We start from the raw sequence: 18,861 nt of genomic DNA on the forward strand, positions 1-18,861 counted from the left end.
CATGTCTGCAGATGAGCTGCGTGCTCACCTCCACCCCCACGAGCCCCACCCCCCCACAATCCAGCCGGGCTGTAGGAGCTTGTCCTTGGACGGCGTTTGCATGTGGAGAACTGTGAGCTCTGGCTGGACCCCTAGGGCTTGCTGTGCTGTTTGCACAGGGCCCTGCACAGCAGGGCTGGTGTCCAGCTCGGCACGATGCTTGCGGGAGCCGGTGTGGCCCCCGGGTTTCTCTCTGGTGCTTCCCACTGGGTGTCTGAAGGAGGAGTTTCCGTTGGTTTTGGTGCCACATTCTTTCAGCACATCTGGCTGTTGCGTGTGTTTCTGGCAGGAGCACACACTTGGTTTCTAAGTCATGGGCACGTGTAGGGGCGTGTTCCCAGGTGGCTGCGCGTGGAGGCCCTGACGGCTGAGGTTGCAGCTGCTGCTCGGGGCACCTGAGGGGTTGGTTAACGTGGAAATCGGCTTCTTGCCCCCGTTCCTGCCCCACTGGTTGTCAGCCCTAGTGTTGCCTCTAGAAAGCTCCACTGTGGCCTGGGCGTCTGTGTGTGCTCATCGTGTGGGTGAGTTCTCGGGTGCTCTGTGATTTCAGCTGCTGAACATGAGGAATCCCGACGGAGGGTTCTCCACCTACGAGACCAAGCGTGGGGGGCGCTTGCTGGAGCTGCTGAACCCCTCGGAGGTCTTTGGTGAGTGGTCGGCCAGCACCGTGGTACACAAACCCTGGAGCCAGCTTTTCCCCCTTGCCCGAGGCTGCAAGGGCCCAGGTTCACCAGCAGATCTGTCTGGAGTCCTCCCTCAGCCCAGGCTGTTCTGTGTTCCTCCATCCCTGGGGGTGTCCGGATCCCTGTGTTGTGGATAGGAGGGCATCAGGTCAGGCCTAGGGGATGGGATGGTGGAGGGTTCCAGTGAGGTGCACAGCCTGGGCTGGCTCCTGCTCAGTCCACAGGGCTTATGTTCTGTGGAGGCTGCTGTGTGTTGCGAGCCCACTTCGTGGATCCCAGAGCGCCTGCAGGGAGGTGTCTGTGGGGACTGAGGGGACCCACGTCATGGGCTGGTAGGCTGCTGTGTGTGCATGGCTGCCACTGTACTGGTCTGGGGGCAGGATCTCACCCCTGGTCCACCTTTGGGCACCTCACATGCCCCCTTCCTGGTCCCCTACCCATCACACATAGCTTTTTGGGCTGGGATTGCAGCTTTCTGCTGCATTCCCCTCATCTTTGCTCTCTCGTAGTACAGGTGTGTGTCCTGGGCCGGCCAGTGTTTGCTCTGGAGGTTGGTCGGGGAGGCAGCATCCAGGCACGGGTTCTGCACACAGCGACACTCTTGCTTGTCGTGATTTGGCCTGAGTTGTAGGCCCTGGGCAGCCAGGGTGAGACTCAGCACCTTGGTTCTTCCTTCCCTTCCCCAGGGGACATCATGATTGACTACACGTATGTGGAGTGCACCTCGGCCGTGATGCAGGCACTTAAGCATTTCCACAAGCATTTCCCAGACCACAGGGCAGCCGAGATCAGGTACGCAGGGCCTCGGCCCGGGATGCTCTCACTCAGTGTGGGGGCTGCCAAGTTGGGGGCCAAGGCCCAGACGCAGCATTCTGTAGCACAGCCCTGGCGGCCCATCTCAGAAACAAAACTCACGTAGACGTGGGAGCCTGCAGAGGTTATTGAATGCAGTTATATGCCCTAAAGCCTACAAAGTATCTACTGGGGCTCAGAATAGCATAATTACAACACAAAACTGGATTTTCTCCCTATCTTTTAATAAGGTTAAAAAGACATTTCATCCGCGACTCCACCTGTGTTCCAGTAGCAGTTTTTAAGGGTGGCAAATATTCAGGAAAGTGCACAGGTTGATCTTCTGAAGCAAACAGGTCCCAGTGCCAACGTCGAACATGGCGATGCCACCAGAGCCCTCTGGCATCCCCATGAGGGGGCCGCCCGCACGCCTGCCAGGCTGTGGGTTTCTGTTGCTCGCTCTGAACCTTGTCTAGGTGGAATCCTGAGGTGTGGACTTCGTGTTGCCTTCTCATCTGCTCGAGGTTAGCCAGGTGGCTGGGGTAGCAGCAGCGTCCTCTCCCTCGGGCCTTTGGTTGAATGCAGGTGCCGTGCTGTCTAGCTGCCTGTCCTCAGCACCGGGGAGGATTTCAGTCTGGGTTTTTACGAAGCGTCTCCTGTGAACACTCTTGGCTCCTGGGTACTTATTTCTCACGGTCATGTACCTCGGAGTGTCGTTGCTATGTCACAGGGTACGTTAAAGGGCTTGTGGTTTTTGCGGGTTCTTTATCCTACTATGATTACAGTTTTTACTTTTGTTAAACCTGGTGTAGACTCACCTTGGTCATGATGCACTCTTTATATATTGCTAGATTCAATTTGAGGAATATTTTGTTAGGAGTTTAACAGCTCTGGTTACTAGAGACAATGGTCTATAATTTTCTTTCTTTTTTTTAAAGATGGGGTTTCACCGTGTTTTTGGCCACCAGGATGGTCTCAATCTCTTGACCTTGTGATCCGCCCACCTCGGCCTCCCAAAGTGCTGGGATTACAGGCGTGAGCCACAGCGCCCGGCCTATAATTTTCTTTACATAAAATTATATGAAATTTTCTTTACATAATGTCTTTGTGAGGTTCTCCTGTTAAGATGATACTGAACTCAGAAAAGCAGTTGGAAAATGTTTTTTAAAATACTCTTTGGAAGAATTTATGTAATGTTCGTAATATTTTTGCCTTAAATATTTGGGAAAAATTACTGGAAATGTCAGTTGGGCCTGGAGTTTTCTTTGAGGAAAGGTTTTAAATTAGAAGCTCAATTTCTTTTTTTTTTTTTTTTGAGATGGGGTCTTGCTCTGTCGCCCAGGCTGGAGTGCAGTGTAATTTCTTTAATAGTTTATAGGACTGAGTAGATGTTCCATTTTTGTGTCGGTCTGGGAGTCTTCCTTTTTCCACTCAGTTTTATACTGATGGGCGCAGAGTGTTCCGTGTCCTCTTAGATGGCTCTGAGCTCAACGCTGACATCCTCTTCTTTCTTCTGAGATCTTATGCCGATCTTTTGAAAAACAAAAACAAAAACTGTCTTAGTCTTTGATTCTGTTTTTTAGGAGAGTTTATTTTTTGTTTCATCAATTTCTTTTCTTTGTTCTTTTCTTTTCTTTTTTATATTTTTTGAGGCGGAGTCTTGCTGTGTCACTCAGGCTGGAGTGCAGTGGTGTGATCTCAGTTCATTGCAACCTCTGCCTCCTGGGTTCAAGTGATTCTCCTGCCTCAGCCCCCCAAGTAGCTGGGAATACAGGTGCTCGCCACAATGCCCAGCTAAATTTTTGGTATTTTTAGTAGAGACAGGGTTTCACCATGTTGGTCAAGCTGGTCTCAAATTCCTGACCTCAGGTGATTCACCTTCCTTGGCCTCCCAAAGTGCTGGGATTACAGGTGTGAGGCACCACACCTGGCCTTTGCTATTTTCTTTCTCCTTTATTTTTCTAACTTGAATGCTTAGATATTTGATTTCAGGTTTGTATTGAAATATGCACTTGAGGCTATAAACGAGTTTTGATATATCGTTCAATTAAAACTGTTGTTTGGTGCTGGCTGCGGCAGCACAAATACTGAAAGTGTTTTCTGTTTCTACTGTTCTTCTCTGACCCTGAGTTACGTGGGAGTGTGCTGCTTCATTTAACATCTGAGGATATTCTGGTTGTGTTTTTGTTGGAAGCCGTGGGTGGAGCAGGGGTTTTCTTGTGCTTCGCAGGTGCAAGCACTGTGTTCATTGTCTTCCATGGCCTGGCACGGCCTTTGGCCACGTGCTGCCCGGCGTTGTGGAGTGGGGTTGGCCTGGCACGGCCCTTGGCCACGTGCTGCCCGGCGGTGTGGAGTGGGGTTGGCCTGGCACGGCCCTTGGCCACGTGCTGCCCGGCGGTGTGGAGTGGGGTTGGCCTGGCACGGCCCTTGGCCACGTGCTGCCCGGCGGTGTGGAGTGGGGTTGGCCTGGCACGGCCCTTGGCCACGTGCTGCCCGGCGGTGTGCAGTGGGGTTGGCCTGGCACGGCCCTTGGCCACGTGCTGCCCGGCGGTGTGCAGTGGGGTTGGCCTGGCACGGCCCTTGGCCACGTGCTGCCCGGCGGTGTGCAGTGGGGTTGGCCTGGCACGGCCCTTGGCCACGTGCTGCCCGGCGGTGTGGAGTGGGGTTGGCCTGGCACGGCCCTTGGCCACGTGCTGCCCGGCGGTGTGGAGTGGGGTTGGCCTGGCACGGCCCTTGGCCACGTGCTGCCCGGCGGTGTGGAGTGGGCGTGCGTTGTCCTCAGCCACACTCACAGAATTGGCCTTTTAAAAAATATATTACCTTTTAAAAATCACTGTAATAAAAGTAAAGCAGGTGCTTTACAAACAAGACTTGCAAAATACAGAAAAATGCAAAGAAGAGGCTAAGTTGCCCCCTCCTCGCCCCTGAGTAAGAATCTGCCGCTGCTGTTGGTCTGCACATTTCCATGGTGGTCTGCCGCCCCTCTTCAGGCCTGGCCCACTCTGTGCCTGGGTGGGGTTTCTCAAAGCCCCACCATTGAGCGTGCTCCTCCAGCACAGGCGTCGTGTCATTTCACTCGGTAGCCTCTGGGCTGTTTTTCCGTTTTCATTGTTGTTTTTAGCTTTTTCCCCAGTTTAACCTTAACCGGTATTTTCTTGGTAAATATGTATTCATGACCATTATTATTCCCTAGAGCTGTATGGCTTGGGGTCTGCCTGCCTGGGTGGGCCCCCAACCCTCCCTCTTCCTGGCTGACCTGGCCTGGTCACTTCTCTGCTCATCTCTTTCCCTGCCTGCATGGGCAAGAGTACAGCCTGGCAGAGTGGAGGGACTGTGAGAGGTGCCAGGGAAGCGCATGTCAGCTGTTGTCACTGTGTAGAAACGGATCCTGGATGTGGCACACGGGGGGCCGTGGTGACTTCATCATGGGTTTCCTCTGCATTTCTTTGGTGACTTCCAAGTTAGAACATTTTTTTTATAATTTATTTTTTTAGACAGAGTCTTATTCTGTTATCCAGGCTGGAGTACAGTGGTGAAATCATGGCTCACCACAGCCTCAAGCTCCTGGGCTCAAGCAATCCTCCCACCTCAGCCTCCTGAGTAGCTGGGAATAAAGGTGCATACTGTTACGCCTGGCTAATTTTGAAAATGTTCTGTAGAGATGGGGTCTAGCTCTGCTGCTCAGGCTGGTCTTGAATTCCTGGGCTCAAGTAATCATCCTCCCACCTCAGCCTCCCCAAATGCTGGGATTACATGGTAAGCCACCACCCCCAGCCATTTTTAAAATTTTCACTAGGATGGTTTTTCTTTCATTTTTAAGCACAATAAAGTATTTGTGTATTATGTTACAGATATTTTCTCCTCAATTTCTTTGTTCTTTTTATCACTTTAGGGTGTTTGAACCTAAGTGTTAAACTTTTATTTATTTATTTTTATTTTTATTTTTGAGATGAAGTCCTGCTCTGTCGCCCAGGCTGGAGTGTAGTGGCGCGATCTTGGCTCACTGCAACCTCCGCCTCCCGGGTTCAAGGGATTCTCCTGCCTCAGCCTCCTGAGTAGCTGTGACTAAAGGTGTGTTCCACCACGCCCAGCTAATTTTTTTTATTTTTGTATTTTTAGTAGAGATGGAGTTTTACCATGTTGGCCAGGATGGCCTCGATCTCTTGGCCTCGTGATCCACCTGCCTTGGCCTCCCAGAGTGCTGGGATTACAGGCGTGAGCCACCGCACCTGGTCAAGTTTTTAACTTTTAAATGGTTAAATATATTAGTCTGATTTTTATATTAAGATTTTAAATTTACCTAGAGAATTTTTGAGATGCAGTATGGGGTTGCCAGTTACTTTAACACTATTTATATGGAATATTCTGTTTTACTACGCAGACTTAAATTCTCCCCTAAATTTACAAATTTATAGAAAAGTTGCAAAATCAGTAAAAAGTGCTCCTGTTACCTCTTACTAGGATTCCTCTCCTCTGAGGCTTCACTGCCTTCCCTCCCTCGCGCTCGAGATGCTCTTTCTTGAACCACTGGAGAAGTTGCAGAGAGGATGTACTGTGTTTCTAACTGCATGAGTATTTCTTTTGTGCAAGTGTAGGTCAGAATGTTAATGTTGATGCAGTACTAATCTGCAGGCCTTATTCAAATTGGCCTAATTGTTCCAATAATGTCCTTTGTGGCAAAATTTTTCCTCAAGCTTTAATCCGATATTTAAGGTTGCATTTGTTTATTTTTTTATTTTTATTTTTTTGAGACAGAGTTCCATTCTGTCACCAGGTGCCAGGCTGGAGTGCAGTGGCATGACCTCGGCTCACTTAATTATTTTTCTTTTTTCCTTATCCTTCTTTTTTTTTTTTTTTTTTTTTTTTGCAAAAAACAAAACAAAACAAAAAACTGCTAAAAATATTTTTCATTATCTCAGAAGCTCTTATTGCATTTTTTTTTTTACTTTTGTGGCTTTTCTTTGTGGGGGATATCTCCAATATAATGTAAAATAATCAGTTAATTTTTGTGTTCTGGATTCAGTCATCTTTACTACCATGTTCAATTACTTCTAAGTCATATTTTTTTTTCTCTACATTTTAGCATCTCTGAAACTAGAATGCATTTTTCGATTAAGGATGTATCACAGTTTAATTGGCAACATTTCTTTAGTGGTAGAAAAATTAACAAAGTCCTAGATTTTATAAAATGTGGCATTTTATTTTTATTTTATTTTATTTTTTTAAAGAAAAAGGAAGAAAGAGAGAAAGAAAAAAAAAGAATGAAGAAGAGGGAGAGAGAATGGGAATATTGCTTTATTGCCCAGGCTAGAATGCAGTCTAAAAATGGGAATTGAAAACCTCTTTTATGCCAATAATTGTGCTTAACAATGGAGACAGGAAGGAATAAGGGAAGAAAATAACAAACAAGCAGCCAACCAATATTTCATTTAAACCTATGAAATGCTATGCAATTACTGAGGAGTGATTTACTTCCAATTATGTAGTCACTTTTGGAATAGGTGTGATGTGGTACTGATAAGAATGTGTGTTTTGTGTATTTAAAGTGGAGAGTTCTATAAATGTTTATTAAGTTTACTTGTTCCGGGTCTGAGTTCAAGTCCTGGATATCCTGTTAATTTTCTATCTCGTTGATCTGTCTAGTATTGACAATGTGATGTTACAGTCTCCCACTATTATTGTGTGGGAGGCTAAGTCTCTTTATAAGTCATTAAGAACTTGTCTTATGTATCTGGGTGCTCCTGTATTGGGTGCGTGTATATTTAGGATCGTTAGCTCTTCTTGTTGCATTGATCCTTTGACCATTATATAATGTCCTTCTTTGCCTCTTTTGATCTTTGTTGCTTTAAAGTCTATTTTATCAGAGGTGAGAATTGCAACTCCTGCTTTTTATTTATTTATTTATGTTTGCTCTCCGTTTGGTTGGTAAATCTTCCTCTGTCCCTTTGAGTCTTTGTGTATCGTTGCATGTGAGATGGGTCTGGATACAGCGTACCGATGGGTTTTGGCTTTTTATCCAGTTAATAATATATATGAGTTTAATACTGCCATTTGATGCTAGCTGGATATATTTTTGGAAAGCCTGTTACTGGTTGTTCGTTTATATGTGTAGTGCTTCTTTCAGAAGCTTCTGCAAAGCAGGCCTGGTGATGGTAAAATCTCTAAGTACTTGCTTGTTTGCAAAAGATTTTATTTTTCCTTCGCTTTTGAAGCTCAGTTTGGCTGGATATGAAATTCTGGGTTGAAAGTTCTTTTCTTTAAGGATATTGAATGTTGGCCCCCACTCTTTTCTGGCTTGTAGGGTTTCTGCTGAGAGATCTGCTCTAAGTCTGATAGGCTTCCCTTTGTGGGTAACCTGACCTTTCTCTCTGGCTGCCTTTAGTATTTTCTCCTTCATTTCAACCCTAAAAAATCTGGCGATTATGTGCCCTGGGGTTGGTCTTCTTGAGGAATATCTTTGTGGTGTTCTCTGTATTACCTGGAGTTGAATATTGTCCTGTCTTACTAGGTTGGGAAAGTTTTCCTGAATAATCTCCTGAAGAGTATTTTCCAACTTGGATTAATTCTCTTCGTCTCATTCAGGTACACCTATCAAATGTAGATTAGGTCTTTTCACGTAGTCCCGTATTTCTTGGAGCCTTTGCTCATTCTTTTTTATCCTTTTTTCTCTAATCTTGACTTCTCGTTTTACTTCATTAAGTTGGTCTTTGAACTCTGATATCCTTTCTTCTGCTTGATCAATTCGACTGTTAAAACTTGTGCATTCTTCGCGAAGTTCTCGTGTTGTGTTTTTCAGCTCCATTAATTCACTTATATTCCTCTCCAAATTGTCTATTCTCGTTAGCATTTCGTCAAACCTTTTTTCAAAGTTCTTAGTTTCTTTGCATTGGGTTAGAACAAGTTCTTTTAATTCACAGAAGTTTCTTATCATCCACCTTCTGAAGCCTACTTCTGTTAATGGAACGCACTCGTTCTCCATCAGGGCTTGTTCCGTTGCTGATGAGGAGCTGTGATCACCTGTAGAGGGAGAGGCATTCTGATTTTGGGTCTTCTCAGCCTTTTTACGCTGGTTTCTTCCCATCAGTGTAAATTTATCCACCTGTCGTCTTTGTGATTTCTGACTTTCAAATTAGGTTTCTGAGCGGACGTCCAACTTGTTGATTCCCAGCGCCGAAATCTGAGCAATCCACTGCGCCGGCCAAAACAGCAGTGTTAAGATTGATGGTGCTTTTCTGCCTGGGAATCGGCCAAAAGGGGACCCAGTCCCGCTCACTCTGCACCAAGAACTGCCGTGCTGAGGCGCCAGCAAAACCGCCGCGCCGGCCACAAGAGTCGCGCTGGCGACCCCTGGGGCTCCTCCGCTGGGAATCTCCTGGTCCGTGAGCAACAAAAATTCGTCTGAAAGTGCGGCGTCCTCTCGTTCTCTGCACCTTCACCAGGAGCCCCCATCCCAAGCCGCTGGTGGTCGGCCATCGTGGATCCCCTCCTTCCTTATCCTGCTTACTGTGCACATGGGTTGCATTTAGTTATAACACTGACACTCTTTTAACCTGGAATAATTCCTTAGTCTTTCCTTGTGTTTCATGACTATGTCATTTTTGAATTGTTCAGCAAGTTATTTTGTAGAATATTCTCAGTGTTTTTTTTCTTTTTTTTTCTGGTGTCTCATGATTAGATTTGGATTATGAAGTTGTACATTTTTGTCAGGAATATTGCAGAAGAAGTGGGGCCTTCTCCTGCATCTTACTAGGAAGCACACATCCGCTCTGGCCCCTTGATGGGGTGGTGGCCACTGTACTTAGTTTCTCCACTGTGAAGTTGCTGTTTTTTTATTGGGAGACAGTTTTAGGCTACGTAAATGTCCTGTTTCTCATCAGACTTACACCCGTTACTGTTAGCATTTGATGATGTTTCTTGCCTGAATCAATTATTTGCGTAATGCTTGCAAAATTGTCATTCCCCATATGTGTTGGTTGGCGTTCTTCCAAAAGCTTTTCCTTCGCCTCTGTTTATTTACTTATTTATTATCACTGTGGACTCATAGATTCCTATGCAATTGATTTTGATACTGATCTCATAGCTAGACAATTTGCTAAACTTTAAAAAAAAATTATGGCCGGGCGCGGTGGCTCACGCCTGTAATCCCAGCACTTTGGGAGGCCGAGGCGGGTGGATCACGAGGTCAAGAGATCGAGACCATCCTGGTCAACATGGTGAAACCCTGTCTCTACTAAAAATACAAAAAATTAGCTGGGCACGGTGGTACGTACCAGTAATCCCAGCTACTCGGGAGGCTGAGGCAGGAGAATTGCCTGAACCCAGGAGGCAGAGGTTGCGGTGAGCCGAGATCGTGCCATTGCACTCCAGCCTGGGTAACAAGAGCGAAAGTCCGTCTCAAAAAATAAAAATAAAAAAATAGAAATTATGCTCTTTATCTTTTACAGCAGTTTTAAATTTACAGAAAATTTGAGTGGAAGATGCCATTTTCCCATAAAGCCACCAACTCCTCGCACCTTCCACCAAGTTTCTGCTTCTACTAACATCTTGCATTAAACTGGTGCCTTTGCTAGTTGATGAGTCGACGTTCATAAACTATTGTCGTCCGAAGTCCGTTGTTCACATTCAGGTTCCTCTGTATGTCGTTCATCCTGTGGTTTTCACAGATGTGTAATGCATGTGTCCACTGCTCCAGAGTCCACTGTGCTCCACGCGTCATCCCCTGTCCCCACCTCCGGAACCCCTTAGTAGCAAACACTGATATTTTTACTGTCTCCATGGTTTTGCCTTTCAGACTGGCCTCTTTCACTTAATAATAAGCATTTAAGGTTCCTCCGTGTCTTTCTATGGCTCGATAGCACATTTCTTTTTAGTGCCGAATAATGTTCCATCGTCTGCGTGTGCCACAGTTTATCCATTCACCTGCTGAGGTGAGTGCCTTACTTGCTTCCAAGTTTTGGCAACTATGAATAAAGTTGCCATCCATGTTAGCGTACGTGGAAGTTTTCAGCTCATTTGGGTAAATGCCAAGGAGCGTGATTGCTGGATCCCATGGTAAGAGCGTGTTCTGTAAGAAGCTACCAAGCTGTATTCTAAAGTGGCTGCGCCGTCTGCATTTCCGCCAGCAACGATGAGCCTTCCTGTTCCACATCCTCACCAGCACTGGGTGTTGTGTTTTGGGTTTAGCTGTTCTGAGAGGTGCACAGTGCTATCTCCTCGTTCAGTTTGCAGTTCCCAAGTGACGCTCTGTTAAAATCTTCTCATACAGTATTTGCCACCGGTGTATCTTCTTCAGTGAAGTGTCTGTTAAAGTCTTTGGTTCATTTTTAAGTTGGGTTTTCTTATTGTTGAGTTTTAGTTCTTTGTATATTTTGGCTGCCAGCACTTTATCAGCTATGTCTTTCGCAGATGTTTTCTGCCAGTCTGTGTCTTGTTTCTTCATTCTATTAATAGTATCTTTTGCAGAGCCAGTTTTTATTTTAATGGAGTCCCGCTTGTCAGTGTTCTGTTTCATGTATCATGTTTTTGGTGTTGTATCTGAAAGCTGCTGCCAAGCCCAGGTGCCTGGAGTGTTTGCCACGTTACATTCTAGGAGCTGTCAAGCTGTGCGCTTTACATCTGGCTCCATGGTTCCTTTTGAGTTCGCCGTTGGGAAGGGCTTATGGCTCGTGTCTAGATTTGGTTGCATGTGGATGTCCAGTTGTTTTGGCACCATCTGTCCAGAAGACTTTTTTTGCGCCATTTTGTTGCCTTCGCTCCTTTGTAAAAAATCAGTTGACTGCATTTACGTGGGTCTATTTCTGAGCTCTCTGTTCTGTTCCACTGGTCTATTTGTTCTTTTCGCCGGTACCACTCTGTCTGGGTTCCTGTAGCTCTGTAGAAGGCCTTGAACTCAGTGTCAGTGTTCTCTTTCAACAGTGCATTGGCTATTCTGGGTTTTTTTCCCTCTCCATATACATTTTAGAATCAGTCTGTTGATATTTACAAAATGCTGGGACTTTGGTTGGGAATCCATCGAATCTAGAGCTCAAGTTGGGAAGATCTTTTATTTCTTTCATCAGAATTGTGTAGATGTCATCATATATAGATCTTGTACATATTTTGTTGTTTATACCTAAGGATTTCAATTTTTTGGAGCTAATGTAAATGGCATTGTGTTCTTCTTTTTTTTTTTTTTGATATGGAGTTTCGCTCTTGTTACCCAGATTGGAGTGCAATGGCGCGATCTTGGCTCACCGCAACCTCCGCCTCCTGGGTTCAGGCAATTCTCCTGCCTCAGCCTCCTGAGTAGCTGGGATTACAGGCACGCGCCACCATGCCCAACTAATTTTTTGTATTTTTAGTAGAGATGGGGTTTCACCATGTTGACCAGGATAGTCTCGATCTCTTGACCTCGTGATCCACCCGCCTCGGCCTCCCAAAGTGCTAAAATCTTAATTGTTCATTGCTTGAAGGAAAGCAATCAACTCTTCTTTTTTTTTTTAAGAGATGGGGTCTTACTCTGTTGCCCAGGCTGGAGTGCAGTGGTGCCATCATAGCTCACTGTAGCCTCAAACTCCTAGGCTCAAGGAATCCTCCTGTCTCAGCCTCCTGAGTAGCTAAGACCACAAGCATGCACCATGCTCAGCTAATTTTTAAATTTTTTATAGAGATGGGGTCTTGCTCTGTTTCCCAGGCTGGTCTCACACTACGCTGTCTGCTTTGAGATGATTATATATTTGTGTCATTTGTTAATTTGTAGAGGATTATTATGGATTTTTCTAATGTTAAGACGCCTTTGTATTTCTGAGATAGACCTTCGTATTGGTCTGTATTTAAGACAGTATTCAGTTTCTCAGTTTTAATTTAGAGTTTTGCATCTGTGTTCATGAGTGAAATAGCCTGAAAATTTCACTTTTCCATATCTTATTTCTCTGGGTTCCTGGAACGAACTAGAGAGTGTTCCTCCTCCTTCTATTCTCTGGAAGAGTTTGTGTGAGATTAGAATGAGTGTGCCTGATAACTTAGTCGCATTCACTTATAAAATTCCTAGGCCTAGAGTTTTTTTTCTGGGAAAAGTTTAGATTTTGACTCATTCTTTTAATAGTTTTAGGACTGTTTAGATTCTCTGTTTCTTGATTGAGGCAGTTTTGATAAGTTAATTTTTCTAATTTGTACATTTTGTCTGAGTTTTCAAATGTAATACATAAAATGTTCTTATTTCTCGCCATATCTGTGTAGTCCTGTCGCTTCTTTTATTGCTTTTATGAATTTGTACGTTGACTCTGTTTCACCTATTGCTGGGTGACAATGTTAGTACAAACCTAGTGGCTTAGAAGAACACACATTTATTACTTCACCGTTTCTGTCAGTCAGAAGTCCAGGCGCAGCCTCGCAGGTCCTCGGCCTCAGGGTCCCGCCGGAGCTTCCAGTGAGGAAGGCTCTGCCTCTGAGCACTCGGGGTCCTCGGCAGGATCCCCTTCCTCAGCTGGAAGCTGCTGACTGCCTTTTGCTGCAGGGGCCTCTCTAGATGGCATCTCACAAAAGCCAGAAGGGAGAGTTGGTAGAGGGAGTTGGCGAGCATGATGGGAGCTGCAGTCACATGGACCTTAGTCCCAGGACCGACACCCATCAGTCCTGCTTGACCTGCTGGTTAAAGATGAGTCTCACGTCCCGCAGGCTGACACCAGAGTAGACACTTCACTCCAGCCTTTTGGAGAACCGGTTGTCTTTGGAAATACCAGTTAGATTTAGGATGGGTCTTCTTTGTCTTCTAAATGTGTTGTTTTCTCTCTAATTGATTTTTTCCTGTTCTTACTAGTTCCCTTTGTTTGCTTTGCTCAAGCCTGGGCTGCTGGGTCTCAGTGATACTGCTCCTGTTCGCAGCCGTGTCTGCGGGGCTCCCCCCGGGGCCTTGCTTTCCTCGCCATCCCTTTTTCAGACTCTGCCAGTCTGCTTCCCGCTCTGGTGTCCTTTACTTGCTTCGTTTAAAAACCCTCATAGGTCTGTGTAAACTGTTTATTTTTATGTGGTTTTTAAGGGAGACCGTGCTCATTGTTTTGAGACCCTGAAATGGGTGGAATTGGGATAGGCAAACTGCCGTTTTGCCGGATTGTTCATTGGGCCAATCTCCTGTGTTCCAGGGAGACCCTCGAGCGGGGCTTAGAGTTCTGTCGGCGGCAGCAGAGGGCTGACGGCTCCTGGGAAGGGTGAGTGAGCCCCGCCCATGAGTGCAGACACGCGTGGGATCCGGAGGTTTCTGCTGTCACGCGCTGCCTTCATAAATGTTGGGTGGTATGCTGGTGCTGAACCAGACGTTTCTGGAAGTGCGCTGCCAGGCCATGACCTCTGGGGGACCTTGTTCCTTTTTGGCATGCCTGGCCCCCGCCTTGGTGAAATTGCTTGGCATGTTGCTGGGTGCAGCCAGGCTGTGTTGGACGTGCACTGTCGCCTGAGTGTGGCTGTTCCCCTCCACCCTCACTGCTCGTTCTCGGGTGTCTGGCTGGTGGGCCCAGCAGATGGAGCTGCTGTCTTCCGTGGCCCTAACGCCTGAGGCACTGGAGTTGGTGGGCTGGCTGGGCACGTGTGAATGTCGCAGAATGCCTGTGGTTTCACACACCGGCTGTGAACGCGGGTTGAAGGGCTGAGGCTCTCCTCGTCTCCCTCCAGGTCCTGGGGGGTGTGCTTCACCTACGGCACCTGGTTTGGCCTGGAGGCCTTCGCCTGCATGGGGCAGAGCTACCGAGATGGGTGAGTGAGTGAGTGCCTGTCCTCTGGTGGGCGGGGGTCTCAGCCCAATCCCCCGACGGGAGTGTTGTTGGCTTTGATGTTTGATTATAGGGGTGGTTTTTTCTTTTTCTTTTTCTTTTATTTTTTTCGAGACAGAGTCTCGCTCTGTCAACACGGCTGACATGCAGTGGCATGATCCAGGCTCACTGTAGTCTTGAACTCCTGGGCTCAAGCGATCCTCCCAAATAGCTGGGACCACAGGTGCACGCCACCACACCTGACTCATTTTTTTTCTTTTTTTTGTTGCACACCTGATTTTTTAAAACTTTTATGCAGACACGGTGTCTTGCTGTGTTGCTCACACTGGTCTGGGCTCAAGCAATCTTCCTACCTCGGCCTCCCAAAGTGCTGGGTTACAGGCATCAACCACTGCGCCTGGCCTGTTTTTAATATTTTTAAACAGTGAGATAAGATTGGTTTCTCAGACAAGGTCCCAGGTTGAAATGAGGATGCTTCCCTGGTCCCACGGCTCTCCAGAGCTTCCTGACGGAGCCCCTCCAGGCACACAGATACCTCCCAACCCTGAGTAGGAGGATTAGGGTCCAGGCGCCCCCAGACCGGGTTAGAAGGCAAGAGGCCTCCGGTCCCAGCCCTGTCTCCAGCTGCCCTGCTTTTTCCCGTATGGGTGTTTGGGGGTGGGGAGCACTGTGCTTGCCTGGATGCAGCTTATAAGGCACTGCTCCCAAGCACTGCAGACCTCACTCAGTCTGACACGTCTGTGAGGCCATCTGCAGTACTCGCATGTCCCTTTGTCACCCTAACGACTCTGGGAGCCAGGAGTATCTGTTCCCAGTTCACATCTGTGGAACTCAAGCTCAGGGGTTTCAGTAGTGGTCCATGGCCCTCACATAGGGCAGCCCTATAGCGTAGGCTCCTCCCCACACCCTAAGGCAGCCTGCCAGGGTGAGAAGCTAGGGGTCCTTCCCTGGGGCCTTCCCTGGTGTGATGGTGTCTACTGTCTCTGGTCTCTACAGGACTGCCTGTGCAGAGGTCTCCCGAGCCTGTGACTTCTTGCTGTCCCGGCAAATGGCAGACAGAGGCTGGGGGGAGGACTTTGAGTCCTGCGAGCAGCGGCGTTAAGTGCAGAGCGCCCAGTCCCAGATCCACAACACCTGCTGGGCCCTGATGGGGCTGATGGCCGTTCGGTGGGGATGACAGGCCCCATCCCTGAGCCCTGGGTTTGGGTAGAGGAGGGACACTCAGCTGTGAGCAAGTGGCCTGGGCTGAGTGAATGTAGAGGGGAGTAGGGGAGGCCTGTGGGCCAGGGGCGATTCAGCTGCCACTCAGGGAACAGAGATGTCTACCAAGAGCCACGTGCCAGGTTCCTGGGGCAAGGAGATGGGTCGCTCTGACCACATGGGGCCCTGCAGAGAGGCTCGCCTCTTAGAAGTGAACCACCCACCATTAGCAGTGTTGGTAGCAGAGCGTCAGCATCAGGGACCCCTGGAAATGGTGAGGTGGGCTGTGATGAGGACGCTGCTTCCTGGTGTGGTAGTGATGGCGGCCATGGCAGCTGCTCTCTGTGGCCCTCCTGTGTCCACAGCTGGTGCCAAGCCACATGTGTGCCTGGTACATACATGCGCAGCTGCACGCAGGTGTTCATGTGCACACACTGATGTGCACACACAGACATACGTACATGGAGACAGATGAACACAGTACGTATGCACACACGTACACGTGCACAGGCACCTGTGTACACACACAGATGCACCCACAGCGTCCCGTCTGTGCCACACACAGAGATATGTACATGGAGACAGATGCACACACACACAGTATGTATGCGCACAGGCACCTGTGTACCCACACACACACCCACAGCATCCCATCTGTGCCACACACAGAGATACGTACATGGAGACAGATGCACACACACACAGTGTGTATGCGCACAGGCACCTGTGTACCCACACACACACCCACAGCATCCCATCTGTGCCGCACACAGAGATACGTACATACATGGAGACAGATACACACACACACAGGTCTATGCACACACGTACACGTGCACAGGCACCTGTGTACACACACACACACCCACAGCGTCCCATCTGTGCCGCACATAGATATACGTACATACATGGAGACAGATACACACACACACAGGTCTATGCACACACGTACGCGTGCACAGGCACCTGTGTACCCACACACACACCCACAGCGTCCCATCTGTGCCGCACATAGATATACGTACATACATGGAGACAGATACACACACACAGGTCTATGCACACACGTACGCGTGCACAGGCACCTGTGTACCCACACACACACCCACAGCGTCCCATCTGTGCCGCACATAGACATACGTACATACATGGAGACAGATGCACACACACACAGGTCTGTGCACACACGTACGCGTGCACAGGCACCTGTGTACCCACACACACACCCACAGCGTCCCATCTGTGCCGCACATAGACATACGTACATACATGGAGACAGATGCACACACACACAGGTCTATGCACACACGTACGCGTGCACAGGCACCTGTGTACCCACACACACACCCACAGCGTCCCATCTGTGCCGCACATAGACATACGTACATACATGGAGACAGATGCACACACACACAGGTCTATGCACACACGTACGCGTGCACAGGCACCTGTGTACCCACACACACACCCACAGCGTCCCATCTGTGCCGCACATAGACATACGTACATACATGGAGACAGATGCACACACACACAGGTCTGTGCACACACGTACGCGTGCACAGGCACCTGTGTACCCACACACACACCCACAGCATCCCATCTGTGCCGCACATAGACATACGTACATACATGGAGACAGATGCACACACACACAGGTCTATGCACACACGTACGCGTGCACAGGCACCTGTGTACACACACACAGATGCACCCACAGCATCTCATCTGTGCTGCCCTATTAGGTTCGTGGCCATCTGGGGAATCTTCCTAAAAGCTAGAGCAGGTCTGTTTGAGCAGGAGCAGCAGGGTCTGGGGGACCCCTGAGGGCAGCACAGTCAGGGACCCACAGTTAAGCTGGGCCCGCTGAGCCCTGGGTCCTGCTTGGTATCTCGTCCTGGCCAGCAAGCAAGTGTGAGCTCCTGTGGCTTCTGGTCTCCAGAGGCCCATGAGGACCAGTGGGCCGGGTGGGAATAGTCTTGGGCTCCTCTTTGGGGGGAACAGAAGAGCATCTTGTGCTGGAGCCACTCAGGGCAGGCCTCAGGAGGCCTGTGTCCCCAGCCTGTCGTCACCGTGGCTCCGCTTCTCAGGGAGCCTAGGACAGGTGCGGCAGGAGCCCGAGGTGCTGACTGCGCCTGGTGGGGCCTGTGGGTGTCTGTTTGGGTGCATCCGTTCTCACTGCAGCATTCCAGGGCTTGTCCTTAGACTCGGCCGCGTGAGGGTGAGGATGATGCTCGGGGGCGTGTTTCAGCCTCCTCTTCCGCCAGGCATCCTGACGTCAAGGCCCAGGAGAGAGGAGTCCGGTGTCTGCTTGAGAAACAGCTCTCCAACGGCGACTGGCCCCAGGTATGCTACCAGGGGCCTGAGCACATAAGGCCCAGCACCAGCCTCCATCGTGCGCGGCTGTTTCCACATCCGCTTGTTCTGTGTCTTCTTTGGGGTACTTCGGACGTTTGGGGGGCGTCAACTCTGCCAGCGAATGCCAGAGTTGGTGGCAGGTCTGTGGTAGGTTGTTGGGTCCTAACGTCCAGGTCTTGCTGTTTTTGCAAGTGATGCTTTGGCTGGGGGAGGAGCTGGATGGGAGAAGCCAGTGGATGGGAAGCCCTTTCATTCCAGGACAGACCCTCCAGCTCCAGACGACCTGGTGGCCCCTCACTGAGCCGGAAGGGCAGGAGGCGGCCTTTTTTTATCCCTGTAGTGTGGGTGTCATGAGATCCTGTAAGGCCAACTACCCTCCCCTGGGATGAGGCTGAGTTGGTGGAAGCTGACGTGGTCGTGAGGGGCTGGTGACCCCGGCTCAGTTTGCTGCAGGGCGGGGAGTCTGAGCTGAGCTGATGGTGCCTGACTGACGTGGGATGCGCTACCTGCTTTCCCATGTTCTCGCTTAGTCAACCCTTCCCAGGCTCACCCACGAGCCAGCCAAGTCGGCAGCCAGGGTGCAGTTCAGGGACTAGCCCTCAGCTGACCGGTGGAGCCTTTGTGTTTATTTCTCTGTGTTCTTTCAGGAAAACATCTCCGGGGTCTTCAACAAGTCCTGCGCCATCTCCTACACGAGCTACAGGAACATCTTCCCCATCTGGGCCCTTGGCCGCTTCTCCCAGCTGTACCCTGAGAGAGCCCTTGCTGGCCACCCCTGAGAACATGCGTGCCTGCTGGGTGCCATCTGTGCGGTCCAGTAAGGCCAAGGGGTCCTGGCCGAGTGGGGGAGCCCTCCCATAACCCTGTCTCTGGCTCCAGCCCCTCAATCTCTGCCTCACAGATGTGAGTCTGGGGACCAGGCTGGAGGCAGGGATGGGGACAGGGTGGGTGTCTTAGACTCTTAATTTTTACCATAGGTTCATTTCTGAGAGTAGCTTGTCAGGCTTGGGTGAGGAGGGGGCGCAGGAGCCACAGCCCTGAGGAGG

At 49.1% G+C, this 18,861-nt stretch overlaps 1 protein-coding gene and 1 pseudogene across 1 annotated transcript in view; both read left to right on the forward strand.

Moving 5' to 3' along the window:
* Nucleotides 1–18,861, forward strand: part of LOC110568129 (lanosterol synthase) — a 36,733-nt gene extending 17,872 nt beyond the window's left edge. Inside the window, 7 exon segments of the mRNA XM_064369892.1 lie at nt 590–686; nt 1,409–1,514; nt 13,634–13,699; nt 14,160–14,240; nt 15,254–15,424; nt 17,725–17,803; nt 18,463–18,861. Coding sequence (XP_064225962.1) covers nt 590–686; nt 1,409–1,514; nt 13,634–13,699; nt 14,160–14,240; nt 15,254–15,424; nt 17,725–17,803; nt 18,463–18,594 — 732 coding nt within the window. The 3' untranslated portion in view covers nt 18,595–18,861.
* Nucleotides 15,576–17,284, forward strand: LOC135271858 (uncharacterized; annotated as a pseudogene).

This window comes from Aotus nancymaae, unplaced genomic scaffold (assembly GCF_030222135.1).
Source record: "Aotus nancymaae isolate 86718 unplaced genomic scaffold, 86718_ANA_hifiasm-v0.15.2.pri h1tg000094l, whole genome shotgun sequence".
NCBI classification, from domain to species: domain Eukaryota; kingdom Metazoa; phylum Chordata; class Mammalia; order Primates; family Aotidae; genus Aotus; species Aotus nancymaae.